The following is a 19,634-nucleotide window of genomic DNA, read 5'->3' on the forward strand; positions in this document are numbered from 1 at the left end:
ACAACGGGGCGCCTGGGTGGCTCAGTTGGTTAAGCATCTGCCTTCGGCTCAGGTCATGATCCCAGCGTCCTGGGATCGAGCCCCGCATCGGGCTCCCTGATCAATGGGGAGTCTGCTTCTCCCTCTCCCTCTGCCTGCCTGCCTGTCTGCCGACTTGTGACCTCTCTTTCTCTCTCTCTCTGTCAAATAAATAAATAAATAATCTTTAAAAAAAAAAAACAACAATAGGGTGGTTTCCAGTTTCTGCGACTGAGTCCAGGCTGACACTCTTCTCCATCTTTCAGGGTGAGTGAGACAACTAAAAGACCAAAGGAAGCACAACAGTTGAGAACATAGTCTTGGGCTCACGTGGCCTGGTTTTTAACTCTGGTCCTGTCTCTTACCCACTTTGTAATTACAGGGCAAGTTTCTTAATGTCCAGTTCCCACATGAAGGGGTTATTATGGATTACATGAGTAATACATGTAGAATGCTGGCCACAGTACTTGGTCCCTAGAAGGAATTCAATAAGTGTTTCTTTTTATCCCAAGTTCCCATGGGACCCTCTGTACACTTCTGTGATAGAACTTATCATATTGTATTGATTAGCCCTCTGTGAACACAAACCCAAAGGGACCATCTATAACATGGGAGTAAAGAGCATAGGAATATCCCAAATTCCAATCAAGGAGTAACCTTAAAGAAGGAGAACTGAAAACTACTTCTAACTGATTACCTGGAAACATAATTGTCTATATTGTACTGTGTTATGTGCTGGGTTATGAACAGGTGGCCAGGTGTTTCAGAAGCACAGCAAAGAGCAGGAAGCATCACAATGAGACAGAGTTGTCCAGGCCTGTCCAAGGGCTCTCAAGGGTAGAGGAAATCTTGGCTGAGCAAGTGTAAGGTCATCCTGACTGCGGTGAGAGTCTGTCAAGCATTTTAGCAAAGCAACACTTCTTAAATCCATCATGATGCCATGATCTGGCTTCACATTTTGTTATCTCTACAGAGCCAATGTGTTGGTCAGATCAGTCAACTTGACAGTTTAATTCCTCATTGCAAATTAATAGATTGTCACCCTGATTATTATAATTTTGTTTTCCATGTACTTGCTTACTGGGGGATAATAAGGTACTGATTTTCTGATTTGAGCTTTCCGTTCGGTTTTAGAGATGTAGCTCTCATTGTATTTTAATGGGCTCTAATTGGATTTGTATTAATAGATAGCAGTCATAATGAGCTTGGGCAATACGAGTCCACCTCTGAGAGACAATCCCTTTGCAATGCACCATCACAATCAGGTTTATGAGCCCACTGGGCTGACAGCCAGGCTCCCGAGCATGGCAAATTCACCAACGTAAAGGCCACCTGCTTCCAGTGCCCTGTGTAGTCAGCCATAATCTTCAAGTGTGAGCATCCAAACTGGATGCAATGATCTACTTTCTTGCCTGAGCTCCTGGTGCACAATGACCATGCATTAGTCAGATTTTACTTCCGAATGCCCAACTGAGCACCAGGCACATACATAGTTGATATGTAATAAATATTTGATTCACGAATCCATAAACAAATGAATGTGTCTTTCTGCAGAGGAGTTTTTTGTTATTGTTGTTTTTTTTAACCATAGAAACCAAGAGAAAAAGAAAACAGTTCCAGAGGGACTCCAAGAAAAGGAGAATCAGGAGCTTAAATATTCTATGGTGATTCTTTGAAAATACTCAAAGCTTAGCTATTGGTATTCCAACATTTTTGCATAGCTTTTTTGTTTTCATTTTTGAAGATTTATTTATTTATTTTAGAGAGAGAAAAAGAGCGTGTGCATGCGCAGGTGGGGGAGGGGGAGAGAGAGAGTCTTACGCTGCTATGCATTGAGTGTGAAGCCTGATGTGGGGCTTGAGCTCACCACCCTGAGATCATAACCTGAGCCAAAACCAAGAGCAGGACGCTCTACTGTCTGCGCCACCCAGCTCCCCTGGATAGCTTTTTATACAATGTTGTTATCATGGGTGCCTTACTTCTTTATTGCTGTCTAACAAATTGCCACAAATTCTGAAACTTAAAACAGCATCCAATTACTGTCTTGCAATTTCTGTAGGTCAAAAGTCTGAGTACAGCATGACTCTGCTTGGGCAATCATGTTATTACGTGACAACTAATTCACCTTTGGGAGGCACTAAAGATTAAAGTAGCGTTCCAGAAGCCAGAAGCGTTCCGGATTATTCTGGAACTAGAAAACCAGATGTTATCTGATGCTATTTCAGACGGGGTTCTTTGAAAGAGGTCTTGACATAAGTTTGGTCACTTTACTCAGAAAAATACCATGTTGCTGTAGTCCTCCCAGCAAATGCTCAGGCTTAGAGAAGATTTTGTGGGGAAAAGTCTATGGCACCAGAAATGTATAAAACTAGAGCTTGGAATCCATGCTCCAGGCTTCTGCTCCGGCCTCTTAACAACAGAAATGCTGACCTCAAAATTCCAGAGTCAATCTCTTCGATTTGCCCACTTACAATTGAAACAACTGACTGGCCAAATGATGACAGTGTCAATTCTGGGAAGGCAAGCCTCCATCTTCTTTATCTCTGTTCAACGTGCCGAGCATGGGGCCTGTCCTACATTTAGCACACCATGTGTTTGATACATTTGAGAGTTTTATTTTTTTTTAAAGATTTTATTTATTTATTTGACAGAGACACAGCGAGAGAGGGAACACAAGCAGGGGGAGTGGGAGAGGGAGAAGCAGGCTTCCCACGGAGCAGGGAGCCCAATGTGGGGCTCGATCCCAGGACCCTGGGATCATGACCTGAACCAAAGGCAGACGCTTAATGACTGAGCCACCCAGGCGCCCCACATTTGAGAGTTTTAGATAAAGCTAAACACAGCAGCAAAATACACAGCTGGATCTTAAAAAATGATCAATCCTTAGAAGACTTCACTGGTTCATAAATTTGGTTGCAAAGAATGATAGAAAAAAATGTAAAGCAATTTCTTTTGTTTCTTTTCCTTCTCCTCTTCCTTCCTCTTCTTGCTTTAAGGAATACTCACTTAAAATTGGAAAAGGTTATTATTTTATTTGTTGGCAAAGATGTAAAACAGAAATATCCCCTTGGTAGTTAAAAAATGGTGGACGGGGGGGCGGGGCGCCTGGGTGGCTCAGTAGGTTAAGTGTCTTAAGTGTCTGACTCTTGATTTCAACTCAGGTCATGAACTCAGGGTTGTGAGATCGAATCCCAATTCAGGCTCTGTGCTGGGCATGGAGCCTGCTTGAGATTCTCTCTTTCCCTCTCCCTCTGCTCCTCCCTGCCTCTAAAAAAAAAATGGCTTGAGGAAAAGGCAAAGCTCAAATACCCTAATAAGCCAATGGGATTTCCTAGGCTTCTAAAATCACAACAACCCAGTAAAGATCTTGACAATGATCTAGACAAACCAACATGGAAACTTAAGAGATTCTACCACTGAGTCTGTGCTAGCATCATTTCAGTGTCAAACAGGAAGAGCCAGTTTCCAGAGCATGAAAGAAAAAAATAGCCTATGACCCACCAACAGACACAAAGTCCATACTTTTGCCTGAACTAAGTTGGTGAAGAAGACAGACAGAAAGGGCCCACGAGTCCCGGTTCCCATCATCATTTGCTCGTCCACATGATTATTACTTGAGCCCTTCTCTGGAAGAGAGAGGAAAGGACCACCAATAACCTGTTGTACTGCACTTTGCAATTGGGACCATTTCAAACGGAATTCTCACCTTCCCTTGTTTGTGTCCATTAGGTCTTTAATTAAAAAAACAAACCAACCCAAGAGTTAGACTCTAACATTATTTGGAAAATAAATTCTACTTGCTCAAAAAGAACAAGAGAGCATGGTTTCCTTCTGTTGGCCCTTGGAACCAGAAAGTCCCATAGGAGTGTTGTACATCCTAAAGGTCATTCAGTGGGGTTGCCTTGTGCCCATAAGGGGGCCCAAGGGGAGGGGAGACCCTTGTGAGATTTGGTTTGTTTTTAGTAAGGAAGATGACCCCCCCTTAAAGAGCATGGTAACCCAATACCTCAAGAAACCTGTTTTTTTTTTTTTTTAAGATTTTATTTATTTGACAGAGAGAGACACCGCGAGAGAGGAAACACAAGCAGGGGGGCGTGGGAGAGGGAGAAGCAGGCTTCCCGCCAAGCAGGGAGCCCGATGCAGGACTCTATCCCAGGACCCTGGGATCATGACCTGAGCCGAAGGCAGACGCTTAAGGACTGAGCCACCCAGGCGCCCCATCAAGAAAGTTGTTTTACTCCCTACTAATCACTAGTGTCTGTCAATCATTCCTGCTAACTGGACAAGTTGGAGCTAAAATATATCCTTCTCTTCTACTAAAATAAAATCATCTGTTCTCCTTGACTCCATAGCTTACCCCATACTGCAACTTACCTTTCCTCTGAGACTTCTGGGACTGACTGCAAAAAAATGCTTGCACAGCTGTTTTGTGGCAAGACTGCACCGAAATCAGTAGGCAGCCTATTGATTTTTGTGAAGACACTCATCTTGCCAAGCAAAGGGAAATAAAGAACAATTAGCTTACTCAGAGATCCTACTGTTTACAAAGAAAATCAAACGAAAGACAACAGGCGCCTAGGCCGGGAATACAAAGTGTAGCCCTTCTACTTAGCTTCTGATTCTTATCAGGCCTGCCATATGGTAGCAAGTCGGCATCACTTAAGTACCAGAGGACCTTGTTCTGAAATTCCACAACCATATCTGGTTGATCAGTGTAGGTGTCCAACTCACCAACAGATGGTACCCAACATTGTACCCATTAAACGCTATGATCTCCATAACCATTTCATAATGAGATTGGACCTGATAAGATCAGGGAGCAGATTTTCATTCTGCACAGAGATTCTGCCAGCTTTTTGACAGCAAAGTGACTTTATGGATTAAAAGCCTCTGAAATTATCCCATAAAAACCGAGCTATAAGCAATATTCTTCAGCCAGTTCTGAAGTATAAAGCATTTGGGGGGAAAAAAGGCAGCAATGTAGCCATATGGACACTCTCACTTGGATGATGAAAAATTGAGCGTGTAGAAACAGATCACTTAAAATCATTGGTAACTATCCTTTTCAATAAAAAAATACTCTGGTTGCCCTTGGTTTGGCATTGATCATTCATTCAATAATTGTTTACTGAGCATTTGTTATTTGCCAGGCACTCTTCTAAGGACTCATGTGTGAGCAAAATAAATTCCTGTCCTAACGAAGCTTGTATTTCAACGGACTTCTGCGTTTCTATAGGAAACCATGTCCTGGCTTACCTGGGGCTCCCAAGAGAGTGAGAACACCACCCGGTAGGCCCACTGAACTACACATAAGCGCCCTGCTATATCCTGTTGTCAAAAAAAATAATGCAGTCTTTTAAAAGAAGACGGGTTAATGTTTATCACTCTGCTTCTTGGCTTCCCAAGGAGTACAGATTTCTGTAATTCAATCTGAACCACACAACCTGATTTTATTGAATGTTGCTGTGATCGGCAGATTTTATTACTCATCAAAGCATTTTTCAATCAGATTTCGGAAATCCGTTGAGAAAAGAGAAACAAAGAGAGACCTTGCCCAAGTCTTAGAACATGTTCGCCCGTTCCCCGCAGCCTTGCAGTTCGTCCGCGGACCTCTTACTTAGTGCTGCTCACCCCGAGCAACCTGTTTGGCCCAGGATCTCCTCTCCCTTTCGCCACTTACTCAAGGAGGAGCTGCTCCTGCAACTCTCCCCTCTTCGCTTCATTGAATCTTCCCACTTGCCTGTGTCATGCCCATGACTACACCCACGTGCTAGGGTTCTTCCCACCTGAAAAACATCTCCTGGCCCTACATCTTCTCCCAGCTTGTCCCCCATCTGTTCACCTGTACACCTATCTCTAATTCCCATGCTCCCATTTCCCAGACCCACTCCATCAAAACTGGTCTCAGCAAGTCACCAAGGGCCTCCTTACTGCTAAATAGATCTCATTCTCTGTCCTTGTCCTACCAGGTGACCGCCTGACCTCAAGAAAGTATCTTGAGATACCTTCTGCACCCGACTTCCTCATTCTGCAGGTGTTCTTCCTTCCTCTGTAGCTGCCTCTTCTCCAGCTCCTCCACCTCCTCCTCCTCCTTTCCCTCCCATCTCCATGCTGGAAACCTCAGGACTCAGGCCTTTGGCCTCTTCATGTCTTCTTCTAGGCTCACTCACGGCGGATTTTATTCAGTGCCTTGGCTTTACGCGCTACCGAGAGTCTCAGGATTTCTGAACTTGTATTTCTAATCTGAATTCCAGGAGCGCCTCTAACTGCCTACTCGACATCCCCATTTCGGTGTTAAACTTAACCATTTAGGTCTCAAAACTGCAACTGAAAATGGAGCCCCTGTCTTCCACCTGAGACCTGCTCCTCCTGAAATCTTCCCTATCTCAGTTAATGGCAATTCCACTCTTCCCGTTACTCGGGCCCCAAATCTTGGCATCATCCTGCCTTTCTTTCTTTCTGTCACACCCTGTACCTGATCCATCAGCAAATGCTCTTGGCTCTACCTTCAAGAAACGTCCAGAATTTGGCCACCTCTCACTGCCTCCGTTGTTACTAACCTGGCCAGGCCACCACCATCATCCACCTGGACCATGCACCATTTACATGAACATGTAGGTCACTGAGCTCCCACTCTATAGTGCCACTCCCACAAGCTACACTGAACAGAATTCAGACTCTCTCAGTGTTTCTGTGGGATTATCAACATTAATTATTATATGACTTTCATGCCTGCTGGTGCCATAAAAAGATGCAGTACTCTGTTTTGAACCTACACTTACCCAGACATATTTTTGTGCCGTCTCACAGTTCTTCAGATTCTTGTTGCCACCGGCTGTCTTTCTGATGTGATGTGTATCTGCAGATATGTGTAACTTTGTATGTGTGCCCCGCCCTGAGGTGTATGGCTGAGGGGTGAGCAGAGCCTGTGTTTCACGCCAAGACATGAGTCCTGGTGGGCACTGTATTTGCCCACCTCGAGGAGATGGCACCTTTCTCTCTGCACAAAGATACCTTCTGCTCATCACATCCTGCACCTATAAAGCTGTCTATAGCTAGAGGAGGAGCGCGGTTGTGCCTTTTCTAATTGGTCTGCTCAGAGCAGGGAGCCTTTTAAAATCTGCTTAAAGACAGTGACTAGGTCAGTGGCAGGCCTGGCTATCTGTGTGCATGGACAGAGGAGTCTCCCCTGCCCCACAAAGGCTATGTTGGTTGCTTCTAATTTCTTTATGGTCTGGGAAGCCAGGCAACCTAACTTGTTTGAACTTTGTCTACGGGAAAACATATCAACAGAATCTTATAAAGAGACTTCTGCAGTTGTTGCACAATTAAGGGCCTGAAATTTAGAGCACTCATCTTCTGGCATCTATTTGGCTCTTGAAAGTCCACTTGGCCTTGGATCTTGGTTCTGTTCTGATCATCCAGACACAGGACTTCCAGAAAAATGGAAGTTTATGAGATTACAATCATACACAAATATAGACTGCCAGACAGTGGTTTATTATTCTCCCAAGATGACCACGTGAGCATTTTTTCAGGATATTCACCTTAGAGTGGTCCTTTCCATAAAGACAATGTATGTGAACCTTACAGGAAAATGTACTCAAAATCCTTCTGGTCCTATGTCCTAGTATTCTCATTTAGTGCCTGTCACTGTCTCTTTGTGTCTGCAGTCCCATCTGCCTGTGGGCTCAGACAGACAGTGATCCATTCCTATCACCTTGTTAATTATAGCGCTATCCCACGAGACAAGGGGAAAGCTGTCTGCCCCCGTTTCTTGATGTAGAAAACCCGGGGACAGATAGACACATATGTAACTCATGAAATGTTGGAGCATTTAATGGAGTAGTAAGAACACAAAAATATTTTAGAATAGGGGTGCGTGGGTGGCTCAGTCGTTAAGCGTCTGCCTTCGGCTCAGGTCATGATCCCAGGGTCCTGGGATCAAGCCCCGCATCGGGCTCCCTGCTCAGCGTGAAGCCTGCTTCGCTTCTCCCTCTCCCACTCCCCCTGCTTGTGTTCTCTCTCTCGCTGTGTCTCTCTTTGTCAAATAAATAAATAAAATCTTTAAAAAATATATTTTAAAATAGGGGCACAGAAACCAGAAATGTTTCAGAACAGCCATTCAGGGAGTCGGTGAAATTCTTGAACAAGCATTTTTACCCCTAGACTTGTGAGGTTAAGGTTAAGAAGAACAAAGAGCATCTCACAGCACATCACAAAATACTTCATATTATTTTTGTAAAGATGGCTAAAAAAAAAAATCTGTAAACCTCTATAACCCAACTCTAAGGCTTTAAGAATCTTAATAAGAGACCTCATGCTGATAATATTCTTAAAATGAGCTATTCAACTACAGAAGGGTCTTCCTGTGATCCACATTTGCAAGAAACTGAAATGGTGGTATGGTACTCTAAGCACTGTTTTATTACAAATAAATAATAGAAATCATGCGCCGGGACTGCTGAGAGCATAGCTCAGCATTGACATACAGCAGACATACCGATCCAAGGTGACCATGTGCTGAACATCACTGACATTACCAGGCATTTGGGGCCTGTCTCCCAGAGCCCCAGTGAAGTGAGATAGAGTTGGATTCATTTTTAGCACAGTTTATGATTATCTACCGGTGAAGCATGTGGTGCTACTTCCCAGGGCATTCAAATTCTTCCTCCTAAAGCACAACATTATCTTGTCTTGTTCTATTTATTTTCCTTAAGTGTGTATGACTTGCAGAGTGCTAACATGCCAAAACATATGCTTCCTGAGCCTGTTCTCCCACCTCACCTTCATTTAGACTTTCAAGGTCAGAGCTATTTGAGGCTAGCCACTTAATTGGACTTAAAATAAAAGGCAGCCGAAAACAGCAGATTTGTAACGGTCCTTCAAAATAAGCATCAAGAGAGCAGCCTGGCACATCTGAACCTATTTAAATAAATCAGCCTCTTGTTCAGGGCCACAAAACTCCATCCACCATGCCACCAGTCACTGTGCAGCTTAAACAAGCTAGAAGCAAGAAAGAAGATGTTTCCTAAGCCCCTTGGTAACTGCTGGAGCTTTGAAACAATTGTGCATTTTTGTACCAAGCACGATTGCTTGGAGAAGTTCTCTTTACTCTCAGAGCATGCTCATTAATCAGGTTCGTGCAATTACTGCTCATGGTAGACAATGATGAAGTAGATCATTACCATATTGTTATTATTTACGGTATGCTGCTCCATACACTTACAAAATTTTGTTTAAGATGAAGGCAAATGATCCTAGAGCGTGGAGTGGGAAGATTTATATTGAGGAGAGAGGGGGAAATGGACAGGACTGGCCCACAACCAAGATATGTAAAGCAAAGTGCCAAGGTCCAGATGGCATAATGGACTAGGCTCTCATCTGGAAGTGAAGGCCTGTGGCCCAACTGCTTTCCTGACAGGGCTTCTGGATAAGATGTAGGGACGGGGATTTGATGACAAGAAACTCTCTTAAATAATACAGGGAGAAGAGCCAGGAGTAGGTAAGGAGGGGTGAGGTAGCCAGCAGACCACAAATATCTGGGGACCAACGTTCAAGTAGACTCACACATTCCCATGATCTCCATAATCAGGAAGCCCTGGATCCCACACAAACTCGAATCCTCCTCCAGTCCTTAACTTCAAGGGGATCAATCTTTTCTCAAGAGCAACTAAACGGAAGAGGCAGCTTTAGGGTTGGACCCAAGGGACCCAAATCACTCTAGATATAAGTATGGGTAGAACAGCTTGGAGATCCAAGGGTCCCCAGTCTAGGAGCTGCCCCATCTATGGAGCACATTCCTTAACAACCCACACAATAGGAGAAAATATTTGCAAATCATATATATGGTAAGGGATTTGTATCCAGAATACATAAAGAACTCTTAAACTCAACGATAAGGCAAATAACCCAATTTAAAAAGGGGCAAAATATTTGAATAGACATTTCTCCAGAAAAGATATACAAATGGCCGATAAGCTCATGAAAAGATGCTCAACATCATCATCCTTCAAGGAAATGCAAATCAAAATCATAATAAGGTACTATTTCACATCCACTAGGATGGGTATAATCAAAAAGACATAATAGCTGGCAAAGAGAAATTGGAACATACATTGCATTGCTGGTAGGCATGCAAAATTGTGTAGCCACTTTGGAAAACAGTTTAGCAGTTCCTGAAGATGTTAAACATAGAGTGAACAATGACCCAGCAATTCCACTCCTAAGTATAGACCAAAGAGAACTGAAAACATACATCCACAAAAAACTTGTATGCTATTGTTCATAGCAACATTATTCATGATGACCCCCCACGTGGAAATAATCTCAATGTTCATAAACTGATGAATGGATAAGCAAAATGTGGTCTAGCTATGCAGGGGAATATTTGGCCATAAAAAGGCTACGACATGGATGAACCTCAAAAACAGTATGCTAAGTGAAAGAAGTCAGACACCAAAGGCCACATATCACATGATTCCATTTCTATGAAATGTCCAGAACAGACAAATCTAAAACAACAGAAAGTAGACTGATGGCTAATAATCTACGGGGAGAGAGAAAAGGAGGAATCACTACTAATAGGCATAGGGTTTCTTTTTTGGGGTGATGAAAATGTTCTAAAATTAGACAGTGATGCTGGTTTTACAATTCTGTGAATATACTAAGAACCACTGAATTGTACACTTAGGCTAAATCCGATGGTAAATTAGAATTCTATATAATAAATAAATAAATATTTTATTTATTTATAAATAAATTCTATAATCAATTATATCTCAAAAAAAAGCTTCTTAAAGCTACAGCTGGAGTGATCTGACTTTCAGAATTGGGGGTCCTTACCCATCCTGATACCCATACTTGCAACTTGAGGGGACTGGGGAATTTCAAATGACTCCTATTTCCTAAGTTGGAAATTTGTTGTTTGCCACTTGACTTTAATACATAAGCCATTCATGGTAAGATTTTTTTCCAGACCCAGACTTTTTATCACGAACACTCATCACTACCATTCCCAACATCTCTCACAGGGCATTAGGTGCCCTTTGCACTCTTACCTATGAGCCTGGGAACAAATACTGCAAATGGGATTGGTTAGTCCCTGAGTCAAGGGCAGTGACTGAATCCAAGGCAGAAAACACAGATGCTGACAAACCAACATCAGGTATAGCCATGACCGGATGGAGACATGACAAGCTAAGATGAAATATTGATGGTGCACATAAGAAAAGAGTAAATGCATTTATAGGGCAAGGACAGGAGGACTCAGGAGATTTTCACAGCTGAGTGAGGTTCAGTTTCATAGATAGGGAAACTGCTTCTCTCTTAATCCTCTGCAAGAACGGAGGGAAAGCAGGTTCAAGTCCGAACACCGAGGATTTGGCTATTAGTTAGGGATTAGTTGGGGCAACTGCCCCTTCATATGGCTGCGTGGGAGGCATGGCGGCAAGGTCCTGAAATGACAGGAGGAAAACACCCTGGGGAGCTGGGGGTGGGGGTACAGACACTGGACTTAGGGACAGCAGGCTAGTAGCTCAGGGAAGGGACTCAGATGCCAAGAGTAGGGCATCTTTGGGTAGGCAGGTGGGGCAGTACTCTGCTAAGCACTTTTCCTGTGCAGTCTCATCAAAATTCACAGCCTCTCTATGAAGAAAATTCTATTATTTTTCCGAACTTATAGATAAGGAAAGTAGTCCAGAGAGGTTAAGTAACTTGCCTAAGATTGTCCAGCTAGGATGGTCACACTCTATCCCAGACTTAAATAATAATTCCATTGTGTTAAACCTTCACTGCCATACTTCATCTCAGAAAACAAAGTCCCAAGTTTCTGGAACACACCAATGCTCGGGGTCTACCACAGGCCTAAAATAACAGAAGTGGTTCGACATGTATTTAACTGCTATCAGGTGGCATGGAAAAATGAAACCAACTCAGCCGACTTGAGGAGTTAGGGCAACAGATGAGCAGATTTAAGTGGGAGAAAGACGGCTGTTAAAGGTGAAACCTGTGTTTCTACCAGCAGCCTGCTTGCTCAGCACAACGTCCATCAAACAGCAAGAGAGAAAGGGACTTACCATGCACCGGAAACTTGGCCCCTTCCAGGAAGGTCCTACGGATGGGTAAAGAAGCCCTCATTACCACGCCAAAGGAACTAATCTGCTCCAGTTGGGTTCCTTACTTGGAAGAGCCCTTGGAAGGAGGCAAGTTCAGGGCTTCATTACCTGATCACCTCCTCTATTGGCCAGTCCATAATTACAGGCATATACTTGTTTCTTTACCATTCATCAAGAAGCACAGGGGCGCCTGGGTGGCTCAGTCAGTTAAGCATCTGCCTTGGGCTCGGGTTGTGATCCTGGAGTCAAGCCCCGTTGTCGGGCTCCCTGCTCAGTGAGGAGCCTGCTTCTCCCTCTCCCTCTGCCCATTTGTTTGCTATCTCTCTCAAATGGGTAAATAAAATCTTAAAAAAAGAAATAGAGAAGCACGGAGTTATTAGAACTGATGGGGATCTAGGAGATAAACTGGCCTCTTTATTGTCAAAGAGGAGATGTTTGGGGCAAAAGAGCCTGGACCAGGGTTAGACCACCACAGTGTGGGATGAAAAGGACATCATCTCACGAGGCTTGGTTCCAGCCAATGTGGATTCTGAGTGTATCCTTTAAAGCTGTAAGCATGGCTTTACTACTGCCTGGTGCCCAGACCCTTTCCAAACCCACTAGCTTTTACCAGCACGAGAACCATGTCTGCATCGTTTTGCTTACAAATCCAGCCTTTGAAAAAAAAAGAAACCAACCTAATTGAAATGCAGCTTTGGTCTTCTTGCCAAGGTTCTGCTTTCCTCTGATTTCATCTCCCTGTTTCATCCACATTTCTTTTCCACCCGATGACAAGCTCACTGGGAAACAAGGATGAGTCGAGGCTCAGGGAGCATATCATGCTTTGATCTGCGCCTTCCTTCCCCTGCAATCAGTCTATGTCAGAGCCAGAGAGCAAGACACAGCTTGGTAGATGCTGGCATTTTAGGACTCTGCAGAAATCTGCATTGGTCAGAGGGCTGAAGTGACCCAGCTGAACACGGACAGTGTGTGCGCTTGGAAAGGAAGCCAAGACAACATGTGGATCCAACTCTAAATGGCTGAAACAGTCCCAACCATGAAAATCAGCATGGATTTATGTGCACATAAGGGTCCCCGTGAATTCATGGCTCTGAAACTCTAAACAGTCAATTAGAAAAAGAAGTTGACCCACCACCAGCCCAAAGGGCACTTTGGTTGAATGAAGAAAAGGCACCCCTTTCTCGGGGCAACCACAGTTCCAGACCAACGCACACAGCTTATCCAGCAGAGTGATGTCTGAATTTCTGTCCCTATTCATCCCCTTGATCAGAAAGATGCCCTTGTGCAGTAAACTAGCACAGCTTTGCAGGGCAGCCCTGCAAAGAGGAAGAGAAGAAAAAAGAAATTTCTTAACATGATACTGTTTTTTAAAACTCAGGTGACAACTCATTGGTGGGTCATGAAATTACTTGAGAGGGTTGAAACTGGTATTTTTGATAATATAGAAAATTTAAGCAATAAAAAATTCATCATACTTAGATTTTATTTTTATATGTGTATGTCAGCCTATGTTACACAGAATGTGCTATGTAACACGATGGATTAGGATGGAAAATGGATTTCTTAGTGGAGGTCATGGTAAAAAATATTTGGAAGTCACTAACTGAATGGAGCCTAATATGTAATGTGAATCTAATTTGGAAGGTTTGCTTTGTGTTTATCCCCAACTGTCCAGTGAGAAGTACCAGGAGAAGGAGCAGACATTTAGGAGTCAGACCCAAGTTCAAATGCAGTTTAATACCACTCAATTGGGACCTCAGGCAATCACTTATGTTTCCTGACCCTCAGGTTTCTGAGGATTCACAAAGTTTAGGTCCTCTCTTGCTGGAGAAATCAAAGCAAGGATGAAAAGCCACAGCTAATCTGACTTCTGTCTATTAAAATCTGCTGGGCTTTCTGGGTCTGTTGAAATGCCTGTTCATTCTCTGAATCACATGCAGTAACCAAAGGGTTTGCTTTTAATATAAGTAGAAGGAAACAAAGCAAGGAAAAGAGCACCATTCTGTATCCCTAGATAAACATACTACATTCACAGACATCTAGTCAGTTAAGAATTTTAATGCCTAAATTTTCTTTCTTGTGAGGACAGAGAGTTTCCAAGTCTATGAAGTAATCCTATCCTTTTATTTATTAGAAGGATGATCTTACTTTACCTTCCTTGAAGTTTGTACATTCATTTTACTCATTTATTTATTAGGAGGGGAAACAAAAGTTGAATATATAGTATCTTCTGTGCCATAAGCAAGCTTGGACCTACACATTTGTATTGATAAAATTATTGATGGTTTAGCACCTTATAAGAATGGCTTCACCTTGTGAGGAATATTTATAGTATTGTTTTAATTTTGTTTTTCTCATGAACATTAATAACAATTTGAACCACAAAAACTCTATTTACAAACAACTTTTCAGGAACATACAAACTGAATAAAGCAAAGCACACCTAAATTACTAACTAGCTTACTCTTCAACGATCCAGCCTTGAGCCTCTTTATTTAGACCATTCCTTCATTAGAACTGGGCTGACTTACTGTCAGATTATAATGCCAAATCTAAGAAGAAGTTAAATACCATGGACAGCTGCTTTCTAGGCCAATGATGGCCTAGCACCGAACAGATCAAGGGACCTTCATCACCCAGGCCAGAAGCACAGCAAAATGCTCTGGATGCCCTGAGATTTCACTGCTTCACATCCTGCAGGATTCAGAGTTATTCCTAGCCAGCCATTGGGAGAGGTTTTTAGAAGAGAGTCCCAATCATTTATAAATAAGAATACCCTGAAAACAAAAATCTCTGCTCAGCATTGATATTTCTTAACCCCAGTTAATGGCCTACTTATTTCAAGCAAAAGTCTACACAATAAAATTTCAGGACAATAAATGCATTTGGAGGTTTCCTTAGAGTTTATGATAATAGCTGGCCTGCATATATTCACTGTATGTGAACAAGGGCTTATAAATATCATACTATGACAAATAGCCTATGCCCCTAAGGGAGACAATGACCTGCTTAACTCAGTGATTCACTGGCATGAATTCCAGTTTTTAAAAATGTGAAATTCTTGAATTTAAAATAATTTATTTTAGGGATGTCTGGGTAGCTCAGTCGGTTGAGTGTCGGATTCTTGATTTCAGCTCAGGTCATGGTCTCAGGGTTGTGGGATGGAGCCCCACATCAGGCTCTGTGCTCAGCAGGGAGTTTGCTTGAGAGTCTCTCTTTCCCTCTCCCTCCGCCCCTCCCCCGCTCACATGCACGCTCTCTCTCTCTCAAGTAAATAAATAAATCTTTAAAAAAATAATTTATCTTGACTCACTTTTCATTTAAGAACAGATGATAAAAGGAAAAGAACTAACATTTATTGAACCCACATTTGCCAAGGACTATGTTAGCTGCTTAGTGTTCATTTCTTCATTTAATAGTTTTCCTAGCTCCATTTCATGTTCAAATTAGGAAACAGAGGCTCAGAGAATTTATATAACTTCTGAGATCACCAGGCTGATTACACACTGGGTTCAAAACCTTTTTTTACCCTGAGTCAAAGCCCCAGATCTATTTACCCTGTCATGACACCACACAACTTTTTAAAAAGGGTATTATTATCACTAAAAGAAATAATAGTAATAACAAATAAAAACCATACACAGGGTATAAAAATTAAATGAGATGAGAAACTATTAATGTCACTATAAAAAAGTACACAGCTCACATCTTCCCATGCTTCCCAATTGCCCCATGACATATACCCTAATGGAAACAAATTAGAATTTTCAACTTGTCTGTGAAGCAAATAGTTTCCAAAACAGTTCACTGCCAAAAGCCCAGCAGAGTTGATGATTTTTTAGCAAGAACATCTAAAATATGTTTCCTCTAGTTTCCCAAACTCCCATGCTCCATAGTTGTACAAAGAAGACCACAAAAACATGCTGAGTATTTTGCTTCCTAAATTCTTCTATAGTACATTCCTTTCCATGAAGACTTCACTGAGGGCTGCACTTGGGTTACAGTCTCTTTCCTGCAAGGTTTGATGATATCAGAAGCACTAGTTTCTGTGGGATGGTGGGGTATGTAGTCAGAAATCTACTCTGCCGGTTAGAGAACTAGATGGCCACATTCAGGGACTCATCCCTCTTTGGGACACATTATGTTCAGTGCTTGGGCATAAGATTCTGAAATCAGGCACATGATAAAGACACTGCTGAAACAATTTTTTTTCCCAACAATACTTCAAAAATGAAACGGCAAGGTGAAATTTCCTGAAGGAAATCACCTATCATTATACACTGTTCCTCCTAAAAATGTGTTCTAGCATTTTTGAGGAACACCAAACAAGACATAGCTATGCTTAAAAAAATTCTATTCCCGTGATAATTTATAGTTCAATTTAGTTACTGAATGCCAAAAGAAATAATAACGATTAAAAGGAATAAATTAAAGCTATTCAGTGCTAACAAGGGAAATAATACAATGAACATATTTTGGGGGGAAATAAGAAACAGGAGAAACAGACATGAATCTAATCTACTTTCTTTTTTAATTAGATAAATCCAGAACTTCCAAATTTAAAAACTGCACAATATTAAGCATAGCACTAAATTATGGATTTGAATAACAACTGTTAAGGATTGTCAACCTAAGCTGCTGACTTTTAAAATATCATAAAATTAACATGACAGTCACCTACTGTAGTAGGTAAAGATCCTGCCAGAGCTACTAAAGTAGCTCAGTGCCCAAGCACTGAACGTAATGGTCCCAAAGAGGGATGAGTCCTTGAATGTGGCCATCTAGTTCTCTAACCAGCAGAGTTGATTTCTGACTACATACCCCACCATCCTACAGAAACTAGTGCTTCTGATATCATCAAACCTTGCAGGAATGGTTTACAATTGATTAAATACTGCCTGTAAACTGTATTTAAAAAGTTATTCCCAAATGCACAAAATCAGCTCCTCCTCAAATCAGAATATAAAATCCCCCTGCAATCTTAAATATACCATCAGATTGCTCTGCAAATTGCTTTATCACAAATGTTGTCAGTATAACCTTCAGCAGAATCTGTGATTAAGTTAGTGAAGTTCCACTGTTATGTAACAAAACAAATAGTAGAAAACATTTTTCTTTTACACGTAATAAACAGCAATATTACTGGTGTTTTGGGTTTTCTTTGCTTCCATGTCATGGTTGCTACAAAAATGATGGGTGGTCATCCAACCTGGACATAAAGAATTATGCTAAGTTAATATCTTTTATTTTGTTGATAAAGTATCTCACCCTCCACTCAACATCTTTTTTTTTTTTTTAAAGATTTTATTTATTTGACAGAGAGACACAGTGAGAGAGGGAACACAAGCAGGGGGAATGGGAGAGGGAGAAGCAGGCTTACCATCGAGCAGAGAGCCCGATGTGGGGCTCGATCCCAGGACCCTGGGACCATGACCTGGGCCAAAGACAGACGCTTAACGACTGAGCCACCCAGGCGCTCCTCAACATCTGTTTTTTGCATACATGAGATTTTTCCCAGATGCTAGTATGAAAAATCTGCATATGTATTTTGGTTTTCTGTTTAAAATCACATTCAGAGACAACACTCCAATGTTAGGATATAAATCAGAACTTCATTACTATACTTAAGATTTTATTGGTGTTGTTTATCCATTATTTAAAAAAATTAGTTTACGTTTTTGCAGATCAATTTATTCTCAGCCCTATACCAATCTGCTCACCACCTAAGTGGAAGGATGGCCACTCTTCTCATGAAAACTCCCTCAAATTCTACTGTAAAATTATCTTGGGTGATGTTTATCATGGCATGCAAAATGGGTCATCAAGCCATGGAGACAGACAGCAGGGCTTGGCAATGATTCCCTCTCATGGATCTCCACCACCTCCTGGTCAAGTGGTCTGAAGATCATCATGTGGATCAAGAAAAATGGCCATGACCATTCCAATGACCAGTCCTTCTGGGCCCTGCTGCGGACTTAAAGGTACAGCCCTGGTGACACAAACAAACTTTCTTCCTTAAACATCTTTAAAGAGATGGTTCTTGACCATTGTCATGTGCCTACTTAAAAAAGAAAATACCTGCAGTTTGCTAAGCTACACATACACACACTCTCCCGTGAAAATTCAATGGCTCACAAAATCATTATGCCTACTTCCAGATGTAAATAACTGTTGAGTCCACTCTGGGATACTTACATAACCTATATTTATCAGCGTTTTACTCCGAAGCCAGGAGCTTGAGAACCTAGGAGATAACCACCAGAATATCCCCAAATTATGTTTTCCCACTGCCCCAAAGCAATCTGCTATCCACACTAGCCCCAAACACCATCCCATTAAAAAAAGTGGCAGATCTCGAAAACATAATTATTCAGAACATTAAATAAACAACCGCCACCACCAACCTTTGCTTGGGTCTCTGGTGCTGTCACCTTGACGACTTTATTGCGATTTATCATTTGCTTCGCCCATCTTTCTACTTGGACGTTGAATTTCATGAAAACCACATAGCCGAAGTAAGCTGTTAAGAGAAGCAAGCTTTCCCACCACATGATAACATTATCCAGGAAAAATATGATCAGCATGATCAGGTCAACGATGTAGAAGGACACATCCCGAAAGAGTGGCCACCATGTCAGGTTTAAGATTTCTCTAGAAAACAGAGCACACATGCCAATAACAAAGAGGATATTGAACACTGCTGAGCCCACGATTGTGCCTATGCCAACATTGCTGTGAGCAATAAATACCCCTATGAGAGATGTGAAAAGTTCTGGGGCTGAGCCCCCCGCAGCCATGAAGGTGGCTCCGGCCACATCATCAGAGATGCCCAATTTCTCAGTGATGACAGTCAAAGAAGGGACAAAGAATTCATCACAGACAATGGCTAAGGCTATGAACATGTAGATCATTCCAATGACGTGCAGAATGATGGCACCTTTTCTTCGCTCCTCGAGGGAGAAGATGTCTCTCGGGTAGTCTCCTTGGGCATGATCTGTAGTGTTCTCAGATGTGCCTTCCTGAGAAAGAGGTGGCTGTGGAGTATAATCCAGAATCTTGTCATTTAAATCTAAGAGAGTTCTCTGATGGTGACCGTGTGCTGCGCTGGGACCACTTGCACCAACAACCTCTTCTGTGCTCTGTGTCTCTGTCTCAGAAAAGGCACTGATTGAAAATGGGACAGTGCTAATGGCTACTAGGCCCATGAGAAGGCCCAAGATTCTAACTAACTTCAGTTTTTTCCTGACATTATAATGTCTCCTGAAGCCAGACAGTGACTTCTCCAAACACCATTTCTCAAGGAAAGGGATGGCAGTGCTTTGGTGCAGATCCATCCTGGGTCTTCTAGTGGATGTGGTGGTCTTCCGATTGTTGACTCAACCAGACGGTTCTCTCATACTTTTCTTCACTTTATGGTCAACGGTGCTTGTGGGGCCCTTCCACAATCAGGGGTTCTTATGCTTCACAGGAAATATTTTCGACATTTACGCTTAAAGGAAA

The 19,634-nt window shown here is 42.2% G+C and overlaps 1 protein-coding gene across 3 annotated transcripts in view; it reads right to left on the reverse strand.

Moving 5' to 3' along the window:
• SLC24A2 (solute carrier family 24 member 2) overlaps positions 1-19,634 on the reverse strand; it is a 241,164-nt gene that overhangs the window by 219,517 nt on the left and 2,013 nt on the right. For all 3 annotated transcript variants that reach the window (XM_073880864.1, XM_073880865.1, XM_073880863.1), the window contains exon 2: positions 18,539-19,623. In XM_073880864.1, coding sequence (XP_073736965.1) covers positions 18,539-19,468 — 930 coding nt within the window. In that variant the 5' untranslated portion in view covers positions 19,469-19,623. The remainder of the gene's footprint in view (positions 1-18,538; positions 19,624-19,634) is intronic.

This window comes from Callorhinus ursinus, unplaced genomic scaffold (genome assembly GCF_003265705.2).
Source record: "Callorhinus ursinus isolate GAN/ISIS: 27379988/994484 unplaced genomic scaffold, GSC_fseal_2.0 scaffold39, whole genome shotgun sequence".
Lineage (NCBI taxonomy): Eukaryota > Metazoa > Chordata > Mammalia > Carnivora > Otariidae > Callorhinus > Callorhinus ursinus.